The sequence below is a fragment of the Nelumbo lutea genome, chromosome 1, assembly GCF_056320005.1.
Source record: "Nelumbo lutea isolate HS-2025 chromosome 1, American lotus-T2T, whole genome shotgun sequence".
In the NCBI taxonomy this organism is placed as follows: domain Eukaryota; kingdom Viridiplantae; phylum Streptophyta; class Magnoliopsida; order Proteales; family Nelumbonaceae; genus Nelumbo; species Nelumbo lutea.
Window position 1 is genome coordinate 153,194,941 of NC_142684.1, and position 19,800 is coordinate 153,214,740.

The 19,800-nt window shown below is 40.9% G+C and overlaps 1 protein-coding gene across 2 annotated transcripts; it reads left to right on the top strand.

Moving 5' to 3' along the window:
• The first annotated feature begins 534 nt into the window (after positions 1 to 534).
• On the top strand, positions 535 to 16,394 carry LOC148878467 (OBERON-like protein). 2 transcript variants are annotated; one of them, XM_088955111.1, is made up of 6 exons: positions 535 to 1,022; positions 1,302 to 1,359; positions 5,177 to 5,653; positions 5,745 to 6,136; positions 6,830 to 7,995; positions 15,334 to 16,394. In XM_088955111.1, the coding sequence occupies exons 5-6, from the start codon at positions 6,852 to 6,854 to the stop codon at positions 15,957 to 15,959; spliced, it is 1,770 nt and encodes a 589-aa protein (XP_088811237.1). In that variant the 5' UTR covers positions 535 to 1,022; positions 1,302 to 1,359; positions 5,177 to 5,653; positions 5,745 to 6,136; positions 6,830 to 6,851; the 3' UTR covers positions 15,960 to 16,394. The 2 variants fall into 2 exon arrangements, with proteins under 2 accessions (XP_088811237.1, XP_088811244.1); XM_088955118.1 differs by lacking the exons at positions 535 to 1,022; positions 1,302 to 1,359; positions 5,745 to 6,136 and having other exon boundaries at positions 5,024 to 5,653.
• Positions 16,395 to 19,800: the final 3,406 nt, after the last annotated feature.

Below are 19,800 nucleotides of genomic sequence, written 5' to 3' on the forward strand. Positions count from 1 at the left end.
TTACATATATGTTTAAGAAGATATCAGTAGCGTGCTTTTGGGGTTTCTTGCATGGGCTTATCAAGCCATCCAACCTCCACCACCCAAGCTCTGTGGTTTTTCAAATGGTCCACCTGTAATAGGGCCTAGATTAAAACTAGGGATGGCAATTTTCTCTATCCTTGACGGGGATCTGACTTCCCCAATCCAATGGAGTTGGGGATGGGGATTGTTTTGGTAGGGCGGGGACGGGGATGGGAATTAATAGGAATCCCCGATCGGGGTTGGAGTCGGGGATGGGGATTGAGGTCCTTGCCCTGCCCCGACCTCGATTATATATATTTAAATGTTATTTATATTAAATATACTATACTATTATATATATATATATATATATATATATCAAAACATATTTAAAATATTATTTATAATTTAAAATTTTTATTTTTTTAAGTAAATTTATGTGTCCTCCATCTCTGAATCCTCGTGGGAAGTCCATCCCTGCCGGGGATCGGGGATGGATGACAAATTTTATCCCCAGTGGGGATCAGGGATGGGGATGGGGTTAATTTCAGAATCGGGGACGGGGATGGGGAATATGATCCCCACCCCGAATCCACCCCATTGCCATCTATATATACTAAAGTAGAGCTTGCTATGTCAGCAACCCTCTCCTTTCTCCATTACTCCAATGGAGCAATTCTAGAGAGGGTGCAAGATTCCCTCTAAAAGCACTAGAACTTGCCACCTCAGCAACTCTCACCCTTTCTTTTCTCCCTTTTACTAGGAAAATCACATACGTGAGAAGTTTTTATTGGGAAACCACAGAATTGGGACTCCGATACTTTGATTTTGTTTACCTCGATTGCCTCTCACACGCCTCTCTTCTAGGCTTCTAGCTATTTATTCGCTGGCTTCTAACTACCTTTTTCTAAAAGACTAGGTGGTCTATGTTTATATTCTGAAAATCTTATTGTCAAAGAGGATACATTACAATCGTTCTGAATCTCTTATTTTCTCCCAACTGCATCTCTTTGAAGAAGGTATGAGCCCTGCAACTGTTGTTGTATTTGAACAGTAGCAACACTGTTCAAATATTGCTCTGTGTTTGAACAATGGCAACCTTATTTAATCTAACAAAGTGATTATTTTTTTAGTAAAATTATACTGATTCAATAGGTACAAAGTTTGTATTAACACCATTAATTCTCTTTTTTAATTCTAATTCTCTCTCTCTCTCTCTCTTTTTTTTCCTTCTAATTTTAAGATTTAAGGGAACTCGGAAGAGTTGCATATTGAAATGGATGAATTATATGTAACAGGAGTCAAACAAGGATGCACATCTTCAATCTCACGCTGCCTAGATCATCACTGGAAAAGGTACGGTTTCTTGTGGAGATATGTACCATTGTTTTCACACATTAAAAGAGGGGCTTTTAAACAGGGACTCTGCCCCTATGTTTTCTCAACGTTTTTTTTTTAATATATAATGGCATTCATAGTTCTGTTTTCTCGTTTTAAAAGAGTATTAAGAACTAAATCTATATAAAACAATTGTTTAAACACCTAATGCACCTGCTGTGCTCAGCGGCACTGTAGATGGAAATGGGTGAAAGAGATGAGTTAAATGGGTCAGACTATCCACTACGTGATCCATTTAACTAAAGTGACATGTTTGGTGGATCGGGTATTGGTTTACCATTAATAGTTCCGACCCGTTTTGTATTTTTTAGGTAATTTTGGATAATTTATTAGTATTTGATAATTTTTAGGTAATTTACTACCTTTGGTAATTTTCAAGTAATTTCTGGTCATTTATTTATTTTTATATTTTTTGGTAATTTTCTGTATTTTTAACTAAAAAATAATTAATGAAAACTTACCAATAATTATTTTTGTTACTAATTAAATAATATTTTAATTTTTATTAATAACATTTTAGTTTTTACTAAAAATAAAATTTAGGTAAAACTAAAAAATAATTTTCTGTAATTTTTGGAATATACTGTTTTTAGGTAATTTTTAGTTAATTTACTGTTTTTGCTAATTTTTTAGTTATAAATATTACCAATATAATTTTCATGAATAGCTAAAAATACCAACAAATATTGTTTTTAATAATTAATAATTTTCATTTTTATTAATAAATAACTCATACCAAAATTAATTAATCATTTTCGAAATTAGTTAAAAAATCCCAAAATTCAATTAGAAATCTATTATTTATATTCATGATTAAATAAAAGTTACCAAAAGATATTACCAAATATTACTGTTAAAATACCAAAAAATAGCTGTAATAAATTAAAATGATTGGTGTTAATTATGTTAGCTGATGAATTTGTGCTTTTAATGTTTGACTTTTGCTTCACTTAAATTTATGTTTTGAAATTTGTTGTATATTTATTTTAAATTATTGTTATTTAAAAAAAATTGTTGTTAGTTAAATTTAAATTTAAGGATTATAGCTGTTAAGGGCAACTTTTGAGCCCTAATATCAATAAAAATAATCTTTTTAATATAATTGCTAAAATATATTAACTTTTTTAAAAATATATCAAATAAAGGCAAAAACACTGTACATCTTCTTCCTCTCCAAACCATCGAATAAATTTCTCTCAATTAGTATACACATTCTAGGACACTTGAATCGGGCCCCCTATCCACTTCAATCCTCTCATTTCCCCTAAACTTTCACTTCAATCGCTTAATCTGCAATACCCTTTTTCTATTGACACTTAAACAAAGCTTGGGTTCGTCGCCACTCATGCAACAATTTCCGGCAACACTTGGTTGGGCTTCCCTGTTTTGGTTCTGCTGTATGCTTGCCTTCGAGAATTTCTGACAAGAAGGGTCATCACACCGTCAACGATGATAGTGACATAGAGCCCAGATTGGGGTTTGAGGTTGGAGGTGATGAACTTGGCTCTGGTGAGATCCCAATAGATTTCATCTTTTCAACCTCCTTCTTCGTCAGATTGGCGTTGTCGGAGGTGGGTGGAGCGGCAACAACGACTGGTCATTGAGGGTGATGGCAAGAAGTTCTTGCGAATTGAACCCCTTAGAGGAGAGAGTGAGAAGATTGAGGAGGGAGAAGGAGGAAGCGGCAACGGAAGGATGAGCTTGGGGGGCGGGGGGAGGTCTTTGGTCTAGTAGTAGAAGTGGGAGAGATTGAGAGAGGTGATGGTAGAGCAGTGCTCTAACAGAGGAAGGAAATTCGATCGGGGAGGGATGATACTAGAGCGTTGATGCCAATGAACAAGCTTGATGTGATGGAGGGAGGGCCATTGAAGGGCAAGGAGGAGGAGAGTGGAAGGCGTAAGAGCGTAGAGGGTGAGGGAGGTGATAAGTGGGAAGGCTTGGCGGAGGAGCTAGGCGAGAAGCACTGGATTTGGAGAGGAGTCGAGGGGTGATTGGCCCCATGGCAAGATGGGAAAGCGCCAGATGAAGAAGATGAACAATGTTTTTGCCTTTATTTGATATATTTTAAAAAAAGTTAACTTATTTTAGAAATTATATTAAAAGGATTATTTTTATTGATATTAGGGCCCAAAAATTGCCCTTATCAGCTATAATCCCTTAAATTTATCTATTAGTGACATAAATAGAGGAATTATTACAAATAGAAAATAAAACAACATTTTTAGCTAAATAAATAGACAAAAATTACCTTAAACGTGTATAATTTAGCAAAAAATACCAATAATTTAAAAAAGTGCGTTAAATTTTCCAATAATCTTCATAAATTACCACAAATGATGATGAATCACCGATAATTAGCAAAAATTACCATGAATAATAGAAAATTCCCATGAAATTGTAAAAAATAGCACAAAATTATATTATTAGTAAATTCCCCAAAATATGAAAATTACCATGTCCACGAAATAGTAGAAATCAACACAAAATTATTAGTAAACTAGCAAGGACTTGTCCTTTGCATGGGCTTTGTCAAAAGAATTTGAGGCAAAGGGAGGTAATAGTGTAACTTGGGTGGGCCCAACTTAAGTCTAACCCAACTTAACCAAAGCTTTTACACAAGTTGGGCTTAAGTTTTCAAACTTAAAGCTGGACTATGCCATAAAAATTCAAATATAATTTAAACTCATGTTAGGCTTGGGTAGCTTAAGCTTTACTTGACCAAATTTGAGCTTTCCTAACATTTTACGATATACGTATCTACATATTATCAACATATTTTGCTTCTACAAAACTCAACACACCTAATCCCAAGCCCAACCCAAGATGTTGGATTAAGCTTGGGTTGGGCATGAGTTGGAAAGTTCGAATTTAAACTTGGTTTGGTAAACTTGGGCCTTGGTTAGTAAATTATCTATAATTATTGTAATTTATTAGTAAGTTATCATTAATTATTGAAAAATACCAGTAATTTTTTTCATACCGACCTTGGTCCAACATGAGATTAACCCAACGTCTTGAGTTGGGCTTAAGTGCATTTAGCTTTGTAGCACAATTTTTTAAGTGGAATAGATTGATAATATGTAGATATGTATATCATAAAATATTGGGTAGGCTCAAATTGAGATGGATAGGCTTGAGTTTTTTGGCCTAAGCCCTGCTTAAAGTTCAAAAACTCAAACCCAACCTGTAAAAATAAGTAAAAAACTTTGATTGAACTAGATTGGACTCAAGTTGGGCCCACCCAAATTGCACCCCTAGCTCCTTTTGCTTCAAAGAAAGCTCATGCATGGCACATTCCCCACTATTTCTAAGGCTTTGCATGGGAAGCATGCAAATAAAGTGTAAATACCAATATGAAGAGAATAAACGTTCATGTAAATGCAAACATGACAAATAAAGTGTGAATGCAAATATACATTCATAAATTTACTTTCTTATCGGACAGACTTTTAGTTATAATGGATGAAAACATGAATCCAAATAAAATATATGCTTTTTTTAACAAAAACCTACACTGAATGCAAATTTACTTATTTTTTATTGACATTTACATCTCTTTTGAATGTAAATATGCATTGAAAAATGTATTTTCAATTGTATTCTTGCCAAACACCGCAAAACTGAACCAAAATACATTCCCAAATGGAGCCTAATTAAAAACTCAGAGCTATTCATTGTATAATTTTGCTTTCACTATTTTGATAGTTTGAATCATTCAATTCCATATCTGAGTATAGAATTTGTTGATGCTATGGGCTAATGGCGTTATTTCCAGCAAACTGCTGAAGAACTTGGCGTCTACTTGGTGTCTTTTGATATGGAGGGTTTCGTTGCAGAGTCTCTGTCGTTTATCTAATGGTGCTCCTCGTCGTCTTCTATACCATTGGAAATCTCAAGGCGAGTTCCTCGGCGGCGAGGGAGGAAGAGGGAGTTTCGAAGAGGAAGGGAATGACGGTGCCGCAATAGACGGAGGAGAGGAGGAACCATAAACCCTCAGCGGCCGCCGATGCTGTCTCTCCGTCCTTTGCCGCTGCTTTTCTCGTCTCCCTCGTGGCCTTTTGCTTTCGATCTTTGAAGATACAAAGTACGGATATCTCTCTCTCAATCTCAAAATTTCGGATGGAGGCAGAGAATAGGAGATGCTTATCGAAGAAGAACGGGAGATGGAGAGAGGGAGGCGGAGACAGAGAAGGGCGGAGGCGCAGAGGCCGAGGCAAAGGGTTATGTTCGAATAGTAATAAAGGGTAAAATGGTAATTACAAACACTCGATCGTCTGTCTCTTAACGCTGAAAAATCATGTTACATTTTAGATAATTTCTCTTAATTTAATTTATTTATTTAGTTTGTGGTGAATGAAACGCGTCCGTGTATTATTGGGGAGTCGCAAAGAAAGTGACGTGAACGGCCATGCCAGGTTAGCATGCACGGCAAAATGTGAAAAATTGAAGCAACTGGTCGGGTCAACTTGGTAGGCGACCGGCAGCCCCGGTCATATCTCTTGTTTTTTTGCGTATAAAAGTGAGTTGAAAATGCAACCCGTCTTCTGGCATTTCTGCAGTCATGTTTTCGGTGGATTAGGGTTTTGGTCGGAGATATTTCATCCGAAGGGGAAAGAGGGAATTCGTTCATCCCAAAATTTCTCTCTAATTCTCTTTTTGAGCTCTTTTCTACTTCGTTCGATCATCAACGGACTGTTTGCTGGGTTGCTCTTTCCGTTTTTTATTTTTTTTTCTGGTGAGTAATTTCGTTTAGATAGCTACAAGTTTACAAGTCATGCTCTCTGCCTATTTATGGTTTATTTGAGTAGAAATTTTGGGTGCTTTTCAGGTTTGTTTATGATTATCATTTGTCTCGATGTGAATTTGGATTTTGGATTACTGATAATTCTGCCTTTTGATTTTGCGACTGCTTTTTGTACTGCAAGATTTGATTTTGGGGAAACGTGGATGCTCCTTGTAGTTGAACGTTGAGCTTGTCCTTTCCCCTTTTCTTGTGATTTTATGGAATATTTTCGGGCGAAGCTTGATTTGCATTTAGAAAGTTGGGGGCTTTTTTACAGTTGGTGAATTGGGGTCTTCTTGCTGTTTGCTTCTACTTGTGATTTTATTTTTTTCTTTTGATTTGGTTTATTGTTTTCAATTATCTGTTTCAAGTTGAAAGCTGACTTCGGATAGGGTTTTCCCTCTTCTGGTTGAAATTTTACTATTCTTTCTTGAATATAATTTTGCCAATGCTGAATTTTGTTGGTACTGTGAGTTAACCCATATTTGAGTTTATGATACACCCATTTCTTTTAAATATGTCGAGGACATAGAATAATAGATTGCTGTTCTGGAATCATCGTTATGTTTGTTTTGTTTTGAGGGATAAGTGTCTTATAATTGATCTTTCTAAGAAGTTTTTGGTGATTGTAATTTGTACTTGCAGATATAAGTGAGGCGTGTACTTGATGGGAACATCTTCTGGTGCCAACTTCCACCACCAATCGGCCTCAAAGATGTTGCCTCCACGACAGCAGTCACGAGCTGGAGGATTACAGACTTCCCTATCCCTGGCTTCATCAGAAGCTGGCGGATCCCCAGATCCCCAAGAGCCTGGTTCAAATTCAGAGCAGGTCCGTGAGTCCCCATCAGAGAGTGCCAGTTCACATGAAACCTGGCCTACTGGTGATGCTGTTCTTATGGGAATAAAGCTGGAGAAGGAGAAGGAAGGGGAGAACGATTGCCCCGAACAGTCAGTTATCCGTCGGGTTTCTAGTTCAGATAAGTTGTCTCTGCGGGATGTAGCTAGAGAAAGGGTTGAGATTATCTCTGAAAGAATGCATTCTCTGCCAGATGAGCTTCTAGAAGAGCTGAAGAGCGAACTCCGTGTAATCCTTGAAGGAACTGGTGGATCTCAGCATAGAGACGAGTTCTTGATTCTGCAGAAGCTCGTTCAGGCTAGGCCTGATTTGACAGCTAAGACCTTGATTAGAGCACACAGGGTACAACTAGAAATTCTTGTCGCAATAAATACAGGAATCCAGGCGTTTCTACATCCAAATATCAGCCTGTCACAGACATCTCTCATTGAGATTTTTGTGTACAAGAGATGCAGAAACATTGCATGTCAAAACCAGCTTCCTGCAGATGATTGTACCTGTGACATATGCACCAATAGAAATGGTTTCTGCAATCTTTGCATGTGCGTGATTTGTAACAAGTTTGACTTTGAAGTGAACACATGCCGCTGGATTGGTTGTGATCTGTGTTCTCATTGGACTCACACAGATTGTGCTATCCGTGATGGACAAATTGGCATGGGACCCTGTGTTAAGAAAGGAGCTGGTGCCACTGAGATGCTTTTTAGGTGCCGAGCTTGTAATAGGACATCTGAGTTGTTAGGGTGGGTCAAAGATGTGTTTCAACACTGTGCACCTTGCTGGGATCGAGAGGCTTTAATGAGAGAACTGGATTTTGCTAGTAGGATCTTCCGTGGAAGTGAGGATTCCAGAGGGAGAAAGCTGTTCTGGAAATGTGAAGACCTCATTGAAAAGATTAAGGGTGGGCTTCCAGAGTCAACAGCCTGCAAATTAATGCTGCATTTCTTCCAAGGTACTTGCTTTTCTTAAGCATTTAAATTAGTTGACTCATGCTTGACATGATTAGCTTGAAGAGTGGCATCTGAAATTTAATTAACATGGAGACTAGTGATGGTTGGAAGTATTTTTCAATTTCTTATATGCCTTATAGATATCAATTATTAGTCATTAATTTAGCTTGGTGGAGCGGTGTAACTTTTTAAGGACCTCTTGCATGAATGTTTACAAACATCTTTTTATGTTGGTGTTTCTACAGTGTTGAAAAAGTCCTCTAGGGTTGTCCATATCCAGGCTATTAGAAGGTTATTGGAACATATGCACATTATTTGTGCAGTATGGTTGATGGAAACAGGCAAACTCAAACTTCAGGATATATTCAAATGGTAACTTGATCTTAAGGTGGTCCTCTGGATGGATGATGATCATGATGCCATGTAAATTTTGTTCCCTAGGATGTTTGTTTATTGTTTTAAAGGGTGGAACACTGTTAACTGGGGCTTTAACAGGTCTGAATTTGAGTAGGAGGTTTCGGTGATGCTACCTATGGTCCTTTTGTTTGGTCTATAACAGTCAAAGAATGCCAAGGGCAGCCCTCGCCAACAAGTATATGCCTAATACCAAAAAGAAAAAAAGGAAATTCATGTAGGTCAGTGTGTTAGGTCTCTATTAGAGAACTTTATTAGCACTTTCGCTGTCTAAACCATGAGCTACCAAAATAATAGATTTCAGAACCCACCAACACTAAGGTGGTTCAGCCTGGTATGTAGAGACTGTATTTCTCTGATATGATAAGTATTGCCTCCATGGCCTTCTGGTTCACTATCTCATCCAACCAATGCCAATTAGAAGTCTCTTATTCTATGAATTTTATGGTCAATAGAGATAGTCAGAATTTCTGAAGTAGAGATAGCAGTTATTACCATCGGTGGATCATCAAAACCAACAAGCATAGAAAGTTATAATATTATGTTATTACCATCTTTACCTCCTTTGCTAAAATGACTAGGTCCCCCAGTGGGCACATGTCAAAATTGAGTTTGATGGTACTCCCACTGGATGCATCATCCTATATGAAATCTTAAGGTACAGCTTTTGAGTCCCATCCATCATAATACCTTTGAATATCCCTGATTTCTGGACCAAACCGTTCAAATTATGATAAGATCGATCACTGTTGGAATTGGATTTTGCTTGTTTTTGAGTATCTAGTATTTCCTTTCCAATTCTCCATATTCCCCATAAGACAGTATGAAGCAAAACTCTCTAGCCATGGGCTTGAGTAAAAGTTGGGTTTGGAATGTGGTGAGTTTCCGCTCACCTCGGAAACCTCTTCGAGGGAGGCTTGACCTCCTGAAACAGAAAATGGAGAGAAAAGAGAGAAGGGAGGGAAGGAAGAAACTGGAATCAGCGCGAGGAAAACTAAGGGAGAATCATTCATTGCTTTCATTATGTGATGATGGCCTTATATAGCTGGCCTACAGGTGTAGTATCATAGGGAATATCCTTTGATTTCTGAATAACTAACTCTGGCAGATAACATGGGTGGAAAATCTTTAGGTGGCAGAGTAACCAACTCTGAGTGTAACTAATTCTGGGGCTCTGCCACTTGGCTCCTCTGTCTTCTTGTGAATGGCTGATAGGTGGCGGTCCGCTCCACTCCCCTAGTGGGTTCTGGAGGGGATGTTTGGGTCTCAACAGTTCCTCCCCCCTTAGCACTGACCTTGCCCTCAAGGTCTAGGTTGGGAAACTCTCATTCAGCCTTAGATAAGGTTCCCATGTGGCCTCTTCTGGAGGCACTCATTCAGCCTTAGATAAGGTTCCCATGTGGCCTCTTCTGGAGGCAGATCGGCCCATTCAACCTTGGCTTTTGGCACCACCTGCCCTCCTTGCCGAACCCATCGGAAATCCACAATCTTGATAGGCTCCATGTAAATGTCCCCTTCATCTGTAAATTGGAGTAAGTTCGGTGAGATAGGGGTATGATTCCCCACAGCTTTCTTGAGAAGTGAAATGTGAAACACCGGGTGTAAGCAACAAGGCCCACTCTCTCCAGCACCTTATAGGGCCCATAATATCTGGGAGCTAGCTTGTGCCAAGCCTGTCTCATCACTGAGACCTGGCGGTAAGGTTGGAACTTAAGGTAAACAAAATCACCTACCTGAAACTCTAGTGGGCGGTGGTGAGAGTCATAGTAGGCCTTCATCTTTTCCTGGGCTTTAGTCAAGTTGGCCTTGAGCAGTCTAAGGATCTCATCTCTAGCCAGTAGGCGAGTCTCTACTTCTGCCATCTTAGCCGACCCAAATTCATAAGGTAATATGGGAGGAGGTTCTCTGCCATATAGAGCCTTGAAGGGTGTCATTCCTGCTACTGACTGATAAGTTGTGTTGTACCAGTATTCTGCCCACGGAAGCCAGTGAGCTCACTGTTTGGGCTTCTCCCCTATGAAGCACCTCAGGTAGGCTTCTAAGCACCGATTAAGAACTTCAGTTTGTCCATCCGTCTGGGGGTGGTAACTTGTGGACGGGTGCAGTTGGGTTCCTTGCAATCGGAAGTATTCCTTCCAGAAACTCAGGAAGGCAGGGTCATAGTCTGACACAATGGATCTTGGTGTCCCATGCAATTTGGCGACGTCCCGTATGAAGATGTCAGCCACCGTTGCTGCAGTGTAAGGGTGAGGTAGGGCAGAGAAATGGCTATATACTTGGTGAGACGGTCAACTACTACCATGATAACTTCCTTCCGTAAAGAACGGGGAAGTCCGGTGATGAAGTCCATGGAGAGGTCTTCCCATACTTGCTCTGGAATCTTGAGGGGCTGTAGGAGGCCCGCGGGAGACTGTGAGGAGTATTTCTGCCGTTGACGGGTCTGGCATTCAAATACATAGTGTAACACATCCTTGTGCATACCTACCCAATGGTAGTGGCTGCTGAGCCTCTTTAGAGTCCTTAGCACTCCTGAATGTCCTCCCAAGGAGGAATCATGAAACAACTTCAATTGTTCAGTTTTGTGGCTGGAATTTGGAGCAATCATGAACCGTCCCTTGAAGAAGAAGTCTGGCCCCACAATTTGGTACCCTGCAACCTGGGAAGGGTTTTGCCTTAGTTTTTCCCTAATGTCCTACAGCTGCGGATCAGTCCTTGCTTCTTGCCTTATGGTTTCAAACAAGGGAAAACTAGGCTGAGAGTAGGTTAGTTGGGCCAGCTCTTCTACCCGTGATAAGGCATCAACTACCCTGTTAGCAGGCCCAGGTTTATACTCTATTTGGTAGTCGAAGCCCATCAGTTTACTAAGCCACTTTTGCTGCTCTAGAGTGTGCACTCTTTGTTCTGCTATATATTTCAGACTTCGTTGGTCTGACCTTATGATAAATTGGCGCCCCAATAGATAGGTATGCCATTTATGGACTGCCATTACCACTGCCATCATCTCCTTGACATAAGTGGACTGGTTCTGGTGGGCGGCTGATAAGGTCTTGCTGAAGTAAGCAATGGGCTGTCCCTTCTGCATCAGGATGGCCCCCACCCCTGCACTTGAGGCATCACACTCAATCTCAAAGGGCTGAGTGAAATCTGGAAGAGTAAGGACTGGAGGGCTCGAAATTGCTGTCTTCAAGTCTTCAAAGGCCCGTTGGGCTTCATCAACCCATCTGAAAGAATCCTTCTTCAACAGGCGCGTTAGAGGGGTGGCCATGAGCCCATACCCCTTAATGAAACGCCTATAATACCTTGTAAGCCCAAGGAAACCCCTGAGAGCCTTAATAGTAGTGGGCTTGGGCCATTTTTGGATGGCCTCTATCTTTTCTAGGTCTGTCATGACCCGCTCTACTGCAACCACATGGCCTAAGTATTGTATCTGTTTTTGTCCAAAAGAACACTTGGTCATTTTGGCATGTAATTGATGTTCCTTTAGAGGTGAGGATAAATCTCAGATGTTCCATATGGGTGCCTCAGTCCCTGTTGTAAGCCAGAATGTCATCGAAGAATACTAAAACAAATTGCCTTAAGAAAGGCCTGAAAATGTCATTCATAAGGGCTTGGAAGGTGGAGGGGGTGTTGGTGAGCCCAAACGGCATAACCAGGAACTCATAATGGCCAACATGGGTTCGGAAAGCGGTCTCGTGGATGTTGGCCTGGCGAAACCGGATCTGATGGTACCCAGATCGCAGATCCAGTTTGGAGAACATCTGTGCTTCTCCTAACTCATCCAGCAGTTCATCAATGAGGGGTATCGGGAACTTGTCCTTCACTGTAATCTGATTCAGGGCCCGATAATCTACACAAAACCGCCAACTACCATCCTTCTTTTTTACTAGGAGTACAAGGGATGAAAATGGGCTGGTGCTGGTTTGTATATGCCCTTTGTTCTTTAGCTCTTTTACCGCCTTCTCAATTTCTAGCTTCTGGAAATAGGGGTTTCTATATGGCCTCACATTGGCCGGTTTAGACTTTGGTAAGAGGGGTATCTGATGGTCATGGGCTCGGGGTGGAGGTAATTGGCTTGGTTCCTTGAACACATCAACAAACTTATCGAGTATCGGTCGTAGTGCCACGTGTTGGGCTTCCATGGGCTGGTCACAACCTTGATTGTTTAAAGTTGGAACTGTGGGCTGCATGCCTAAGTGCATAAATAAGGGCTGTCCAATATTCTTGGAGGCCCGTAATATGGAAGTTATAGTATCACCTTAGGGACTCGGAGGTCACACCCCTTGGAGATGGCAATTTTGACCATCTTGATAAAAGTCCATTGTCATTTTGGCCCAATTACACAGTGCCGGCCCTAGGCCATGTAACCAATGAATTCCTAGAATAATATCAGCCCCTAAGAAATCCAATGGGTGGAGATCCACCACCAAATAGTGGCCTTGTATAAGGATCCTTTCCTTCTTGCACACCATCACATGTCAACTGACTTCCATTAGCCACATAGATTGAAAAGAGTGGAGTGGGTTGTATAGACATACCTAGTTGCCTTGCTAATCGGCAAGTGATGAAATTCAGGGTTGAGCCACTGTCAATCAAGATCATCACAGATTGGCCCACCAACCTTCTTTCTACTCGCATGGACTGAAGAGGGTTGAGGCCCATGAGGGCGTGTAAGGAGATCTCGGCTCCCCTTGGTTCTGGTTCAACTCAGATTAGTTCACAGTCTTCTATGTTTTCTTCCGGTTCTTCCTCTGTCTGAAGGAGAAACACTCGTTGGACTCGGCACTTATGGCCTGGTCCAAACTTGTCATCACAATTGTAGCAAAGGCCCTTCTCGCGTCGGGCCTGCATCTCAGCCCATGAGAGGCGCTTGAAGGGCATAGTGGGCCTAGACAGAATGGGCTTCTGAGAATCCCCAATTTGTTTCATGGGTTGCTGTTCGGTCCACTGGGGAGCCTTCACATTCGTGTAGGAAGGCTTGTTGGTTCTGCGCATGCTATCCATCTTCTCTTCTTGCAGGCGAGCCATACCCACCGCCGCCATGACTGTCGTTGGTTGAAGAGCTCTCACTTCCAAGCGGATGTCTTCTCTGAGACCTCCCACAAAACACCCTACCAAAGCCTTCTCCGGCCATCCATGTACCCTGGTCGCCTTTCTTTCGAACTCGAGCTAGTAGTCTGCTACTGTCCCGGTCTGTTTTAGTCGAGTGAGGAGTTCGTTGTAATCAACAAACGCCGTCGGCCCAAAACGAGTGCACAAGGCTTCTGTGAACTCCGCCCAAGTTACCTGAGGATGGGTTTGTCGATACCACTGAAGCCAGAAAATAGCATTGCCTTCTAGGTTAATGGAAGCGATGGTGACGCGCTGGTGTGCAGGGGTTTCATGATACTTGAAGAATCTCTCTGCTCATGATACTCGAAGAATCTCTCTGCTCTGAAAATCCGAGGAATGGGATCTCCACCGGAATAGTTGGGAAAATTGATTTCAGTAACCTTTCCGGCAGGGTAACCCCCAGTTCCTTGGCTACCGAAAACAGAGGCATCAACCCCTGTTGGATGACTGGTCTCGCATGATTGTTGTTGGGAGGCGAGGTTAGAGATGACCACCTTGAGATCCCTAAGTTCGTTCAGTACCTGATGGAACCCAATCTCAAGTTGGTCGACTCTATCTTCCATGGTAGAGGATCTTGTCTGTGGCATTGCTGGTCTGCAACCTTGCTCTGATACCAACTTGGTGAGTTTCCGCTCATCTCGGAAACCTCTTCGAGGGAGGCTTGACTTCCTAAAACAGAAAATGGAGAGAAAAGAGAGAAGGGAGGGAAGGAAGAAACTGGAATCAGGGAGAGGAAAACTAAGGAAGAATCATTCATTGCTTTCATTATGTGATGATGGCCTTATATAGCTGGCCTACAGGTGTAATATCATAGGGAATATCCTCTGATTTCTGAATAACTAACTCTGGCAGATAACATGGGTGGAAAATCTTCAGGTGGCAGAGTAGCCAACTTTGAGTGTAACTAATTCTGGGGCTCTGCCGCCTGGCTCCTCTGTCTTCTTGTGAATGGCTGATAGGTTCTGGAGGGGGTGTTTGGGTCTCAACAGAATGCATGTAGGTATTTTGGTTTGAGAAGGGTTCAAGTTGTGGTTACACCATCTTGTCAGGGCCTGGGATGATAGCTTGTGTGTATTAAAATCTAATAGGGTTCAAGTTGTGGTTACACCATCTTGTCAGGGCCTGGGATGATGGCTTGTGTGTATTAAAATCTAATAGGGTTCAAGTTGTGGTTACACCATCTTGTCAGGGCCTGGGATGATAGCTTGTGTGTATTAAAATCTAATAGGGTTCTCAAGCATAATAAGAAGGAAGTGAAGACAAAATGGAAGCTTCTTTTATTCAAACAACAGTGGCTACTCAAGATTGTACCGTCCTCCTTTTCTAAGCACAATATCATTCTCATGCTTTTCTCTCTTCAAAGTTTCTAATTCTGTCCAAGTACTACTACTACTACTATAAGATGACAGAGGCAATGAAAGTATAGTGAAATCTTTGGAAATACTGATGCTTTTACTAGGGAATCAGTCCCAAGGTCTGATTTGGAATAGGGGCTCTGAGCCTAGTGGATAATTTTTCAAGTTAGCTTGCCTGTTGAAGTGTTGATACCCCCATCTAAAGTTAGTTTCTTTCAGAAGTGCAAAATAACAACCTTCCTTATTGAAAAGATCTGTACTTTGGTGTACTGAATTACCTTGTTCAGGCACCCTTTTGTTAAAAACTGATATCAATATCCAATAATTGTTTTAGTTCGGTTATCCAGTGCTTTATTCAAGGTCAAAATGTAGCGCTGCTATTCTAGGTAGACAATCTGCTATTGAATAAAAAAAGTTCATTCCTTTGTTTCAAATTTTGTGATCTTAATTTTCTCCATGCAGAACTTGAGGTAGACCTGGGGAAAAACCCCGAAACAGAAGAAGGTGGTCGCCTGATAGCCCCACAGGAAGCATGCAACCGGATTACAGAAGTAGTGCAGGAGGCCATAAGAAAAATGGAAATGGTTGCTGAGGAAAAGATGCGAATGTTCAAGAAAGCCCGTTTAGCTCTTGAGGCCTGTGACCGGGAGCTTGAGGATAAAGCCAGAGAAGTGGAGGAGCTGAATTTGGAGAGGCAGCGGAAGAAGCAACAGATTGATGAGCTAGAGAGCATCGTGAGGCTTAAGCAGGCTGAGGCTGACATGTTCCAGCTTAAAGCCAATGAGGCAAGGCGAGAGGGTGAGAGGCTCCAGAGAATTGCTCTTGCAAAGTCAGAAAAGGCCGAGGAGGATTATGCCAGCAGATATCTGAAACTCCGGTTGAATGAGGCTGAGGCTGAGAAGCAATACCTGTTTGAAAAGATGAAGCTTCAAGAGAATTCACGGGTATCTCAAAGCAGTGGAAGGAGTGGCGACCCTTCCCAGATGTTGATGCTTTGCAAGATCCAGGACCTGCTCAAGAACGTGTACAATGTGCCTCCAAAGGTAGAAGGCCAGCCTAATGACCATTCTCTTGGTGCAGCTCCTTGAAAGACTTGCCTTGTTTCTGCACGAAGTGGAATGATGATGTAGTGCTACTGTGCTACTAGTTGTTTTGCTTTGTGGTCTCTGAAGTCTGAACTTGTTATGTTGGTAGTGAAACCCATTAGCCAAATAATTCGTGTACAGCTAAAGACATGCATGCGTTCATATGTAAATCCGCATGCTTTGCATGTTCGTAGCATATGTAGCAGAGTGGTGTAAACTGTAAACTGTGAGAGAGAGAGAGAGAGAGAGAGAGGTGGGAAGCATTCAGACTTGATTGGGTACGTACTGTACAAACCCAACTTCGGGTAGGGAACTGAGGATTGTGTTTTGTTCTTAGGCATGCAGCATGGTGAAAAACGCAACCACTTATCATTACATGTAGTACTCAAGCCTCCAATTATTATTCTTACATTTATTATAAGATTGTCCCTTTCATCCTTTGTTTTTGCATCCATGCCTGGAGACTGGAGTGGGGGCACCAAAGATAGGTCCTGACTCGTGCGTATGGTAAAAACTAAAGACTTGAAGAGTGCTGAAGCTGAACCGAAGCGAATTGCAGCCCAGCTATATGCACATGGTTGCATTCATACATTGATGTTATGACGGATTTCAATTGCCTTTGCTAATGCTTGCTGTCCATAATCAGATGCACTGTGCCATGAACATGGTTTTGTACAAAATTCTTCAAGGGATGGCAAATATCTTTTTTTGCAGTCCTTTGGCTGGGATAAGAGTAAGATAGTTCTCACATGCTAATCTAATAATGGCTCATTGATCGTTGATTATTGAAAACCACATTATATTAAAAAAAAAGCAAAAAACAAAAAAGAGAAATTCTGTAATTTTTGCTTTACAATCTGGTGAGACCTAGTATTCAATGACTTTGTCGATCCCGTGGCACCTTATGGAAGAGCTTTGGTAAACATTAGGCGCTACAATTTGGGCGTTATTAACCAAGAAATTCGACCGGCCGTGGTTCTGGATAGTGATCATCCTGGTTTGGATGCCAGATGGGATAAGGGTCCCTGTAGGGAAATGTAGAAAATCGTTGTAGTTGAGAGGGGTTGGGATCGTACGACTTAGTATGAAATTTCGGAGAGCTCACGGAGACGGAGAACTCGGATAGTTTTCTGTCTTCTGGCATCAAGAAAGTTACTTCCCCACTTAGTTGTGGTTGGCTACCATTGTTGTGCAGCAGCTCTAGAAGCATTACGAAACTATAGTAAGACTTTGATCTCATTTCGGCCATGGCCACATGTAGATCAGTCCGGTTGGCAGTGGCTTCTGGTTTGGGGATGGTGAGGAGAGCAAGAAAGATGAAAAGACAAACCCATTTTGAGAGACCCTGAGAGCCTAAAGATTTGGAAGGTTTGGGATGGCAGAGAGAGAGAGTTGGAGGAGGAGGAGGAGGAGGAGGAGGAGGGCTAGAATTATTATTTGATGGCGAATATAACGTTTACTCTCAAATCTTCACACTCGATGCATGAACAATTTAATACATGTTTTAGATTTGGATATAGCAGTGAAAGCACAGTTGCAAAGTAGGTCATACATGTAATTTGGTGGTTGTATACTTGTATTGAGTTTGGGACCCAAGAGTCGATCGTTAGCATGTGTTTCGGTGCCCATTCGCTTTGCTTGTGTTGAAAATCTTAACTCCAACAAGTCCCAACTCAAAAGCACTCTTAGTTCCATCACGGCATCACCATTCACCAACAACGTAACTAACATCCCACGTCAGTTCAATGCAATTGAATAATTTGATTTGAAGTTGGTCATGAATTATTAGACATTAATTCTCTCTCTCTCTTATTATTTTAATTATTTTCACAACCACCACCTCCACCACCACCAATAATAATATATTTTTAGTAGAAATGGGGGAAGAGCATTAGCAAAATTAACGGGTAATGCGGTGCGGCCCCATACACCCTCTATCCTTTTTTCTGAAAATGGCGGTTGGAACATGCTAGGGGTCCAGTTCCCAGGTCGAATGGTCTGCCCATTTGAATCTAATGATCGGTTCATTTTGACAAAAAAATAAAAAATAGTCAAAATTGTTGAATGGTTTGAATACTCAGGTCAGCAGTTTGCTGATCAAATCAATGTTGTTTTTTTTTGCAAATATTCAGTTTTGGGGAAAAACGGAACCGGTCTCCTGATCGGTTCCCGGTTTTGAGGAAAAATGGAATCGGTTAGATGATCGGTTCCTGGTTTTTCTGGTCTGACCGTCCGGTTTGGTCCGGTTTTGAAAACCATACTAAGACTATATTTGGTTTGAAGGAAAAAGTAGGGAAATGAAGGGAAAGGAAGAGAAACCTATACAACTTTTGTAAAGGTTTCCTACCTTTCATTTCCTTTCCCTACTTTTTCCTTCAAACCAAAACACAGCCTAAGTGTTGGTATGACTTTTGAACAAGAGTCCTACCAGGTTCCAACGTTATTAGATAGGCACCATATCGGTTAATGCTTGTGTTATAATCAAACTACAAGAATTGACTGATACTAGAAGTGCTTTTTGTTGTCTCTATGTATAGAACTCAATGAATAACAAATCATGTTTGCTTGCCTCTTAATCTGAATCTCTATATGATACATGTTTCGGAATTGCAAATGTTGGCTCTTCTTCTTTCCTTTTTAATAATAAAACATTTCATTTAAATCCCTCCTTCCATGTTCCTTCAATCACCAATAATCTATTTTCTGTTAATCAGTTTGCCAAGGATAATAATTGTTTATTTGAATTCCACTCTCTCGTTTCTTTGTGAAGGATCAATCCTTGTTGGGAGCATCCTCATGAAGGATACCAATAAGGATGGTCTGTATTAGCTTTTGGTTCCAAGTACATCATCTTCTCCTTCTGTTATTCAGTGTGTTCATTTTATTTATGGTTTACACGCCATGTCCAGTCAACATACTATGTGTCATCATTGTCAAGTTGCTAGCAGTCGTAGACTTCCTTACACTTGTCAGTCTTGGGCTACAGGCCCTTTAGAGTTGGTTTATTTAGATATTTGGGGTTCTAACCTTCTTTTGTCTTCTAATGGTTTTAGATATTATGCTTTATTTCTTAATGTTTTTAATCGTTTTACTTGAATTTTTTCTATTGCTGGTGAATCTGACGCATTGCCTATCTTTTTATGTATCAAAGATTATGTTGGGAATCTCTTTTCTCTAAAAATTAAACAATTTCAATCAGACCGGAGAGGAGAATATTATTCCCTTTTTGCATATTTCGACAAATTTGACATACTTGTCATCATATCTCTTGCCCTCCTGTTCATACCCAAAATGGTGCACTAGAACGAAAGCACAGGTACATTATTGAGACTGCTTTTGCCATGCTCTCTCAGGCCTCTATTCTATTCCTTTCAAGCTGTTCAAATGGTAGTTTATCTTATTAATAGACTGACTGCCTACTCGAGTGCTTAACAATCTCTCTCCTTTTGAAACACTTTCACACTTCTAACTATATGCACGTTATCATTTTCTTCGTCCTTACAATACTTATAAGTTTGATTTTCGTTTTGTTCAATTTGTTTTTCTTGGTTATAACCTTCAACACATGGGTATAAACGTTTCAACCATCACACTTGAAAAGTGGTGATTATCCATGATGTTATCTCCAATGAACAAGTTTTTCCCTTTGCTTCGACTCCCTCCAGTTCCAGTTCATCCCTTTCTTCCAAGTGTGCATATTACTACTCCCTTGTCTTCTATACCCCCTGAACTGTCTCTTTCTTCCTTACCCCCAAACCGTTCTTGTCCAGTTGTCCCTTGAATCACCTCCCACTTTTATGTTCTCCTTGTATTGCTTAATCATCTAGCTCCCCTACTTTAGCGG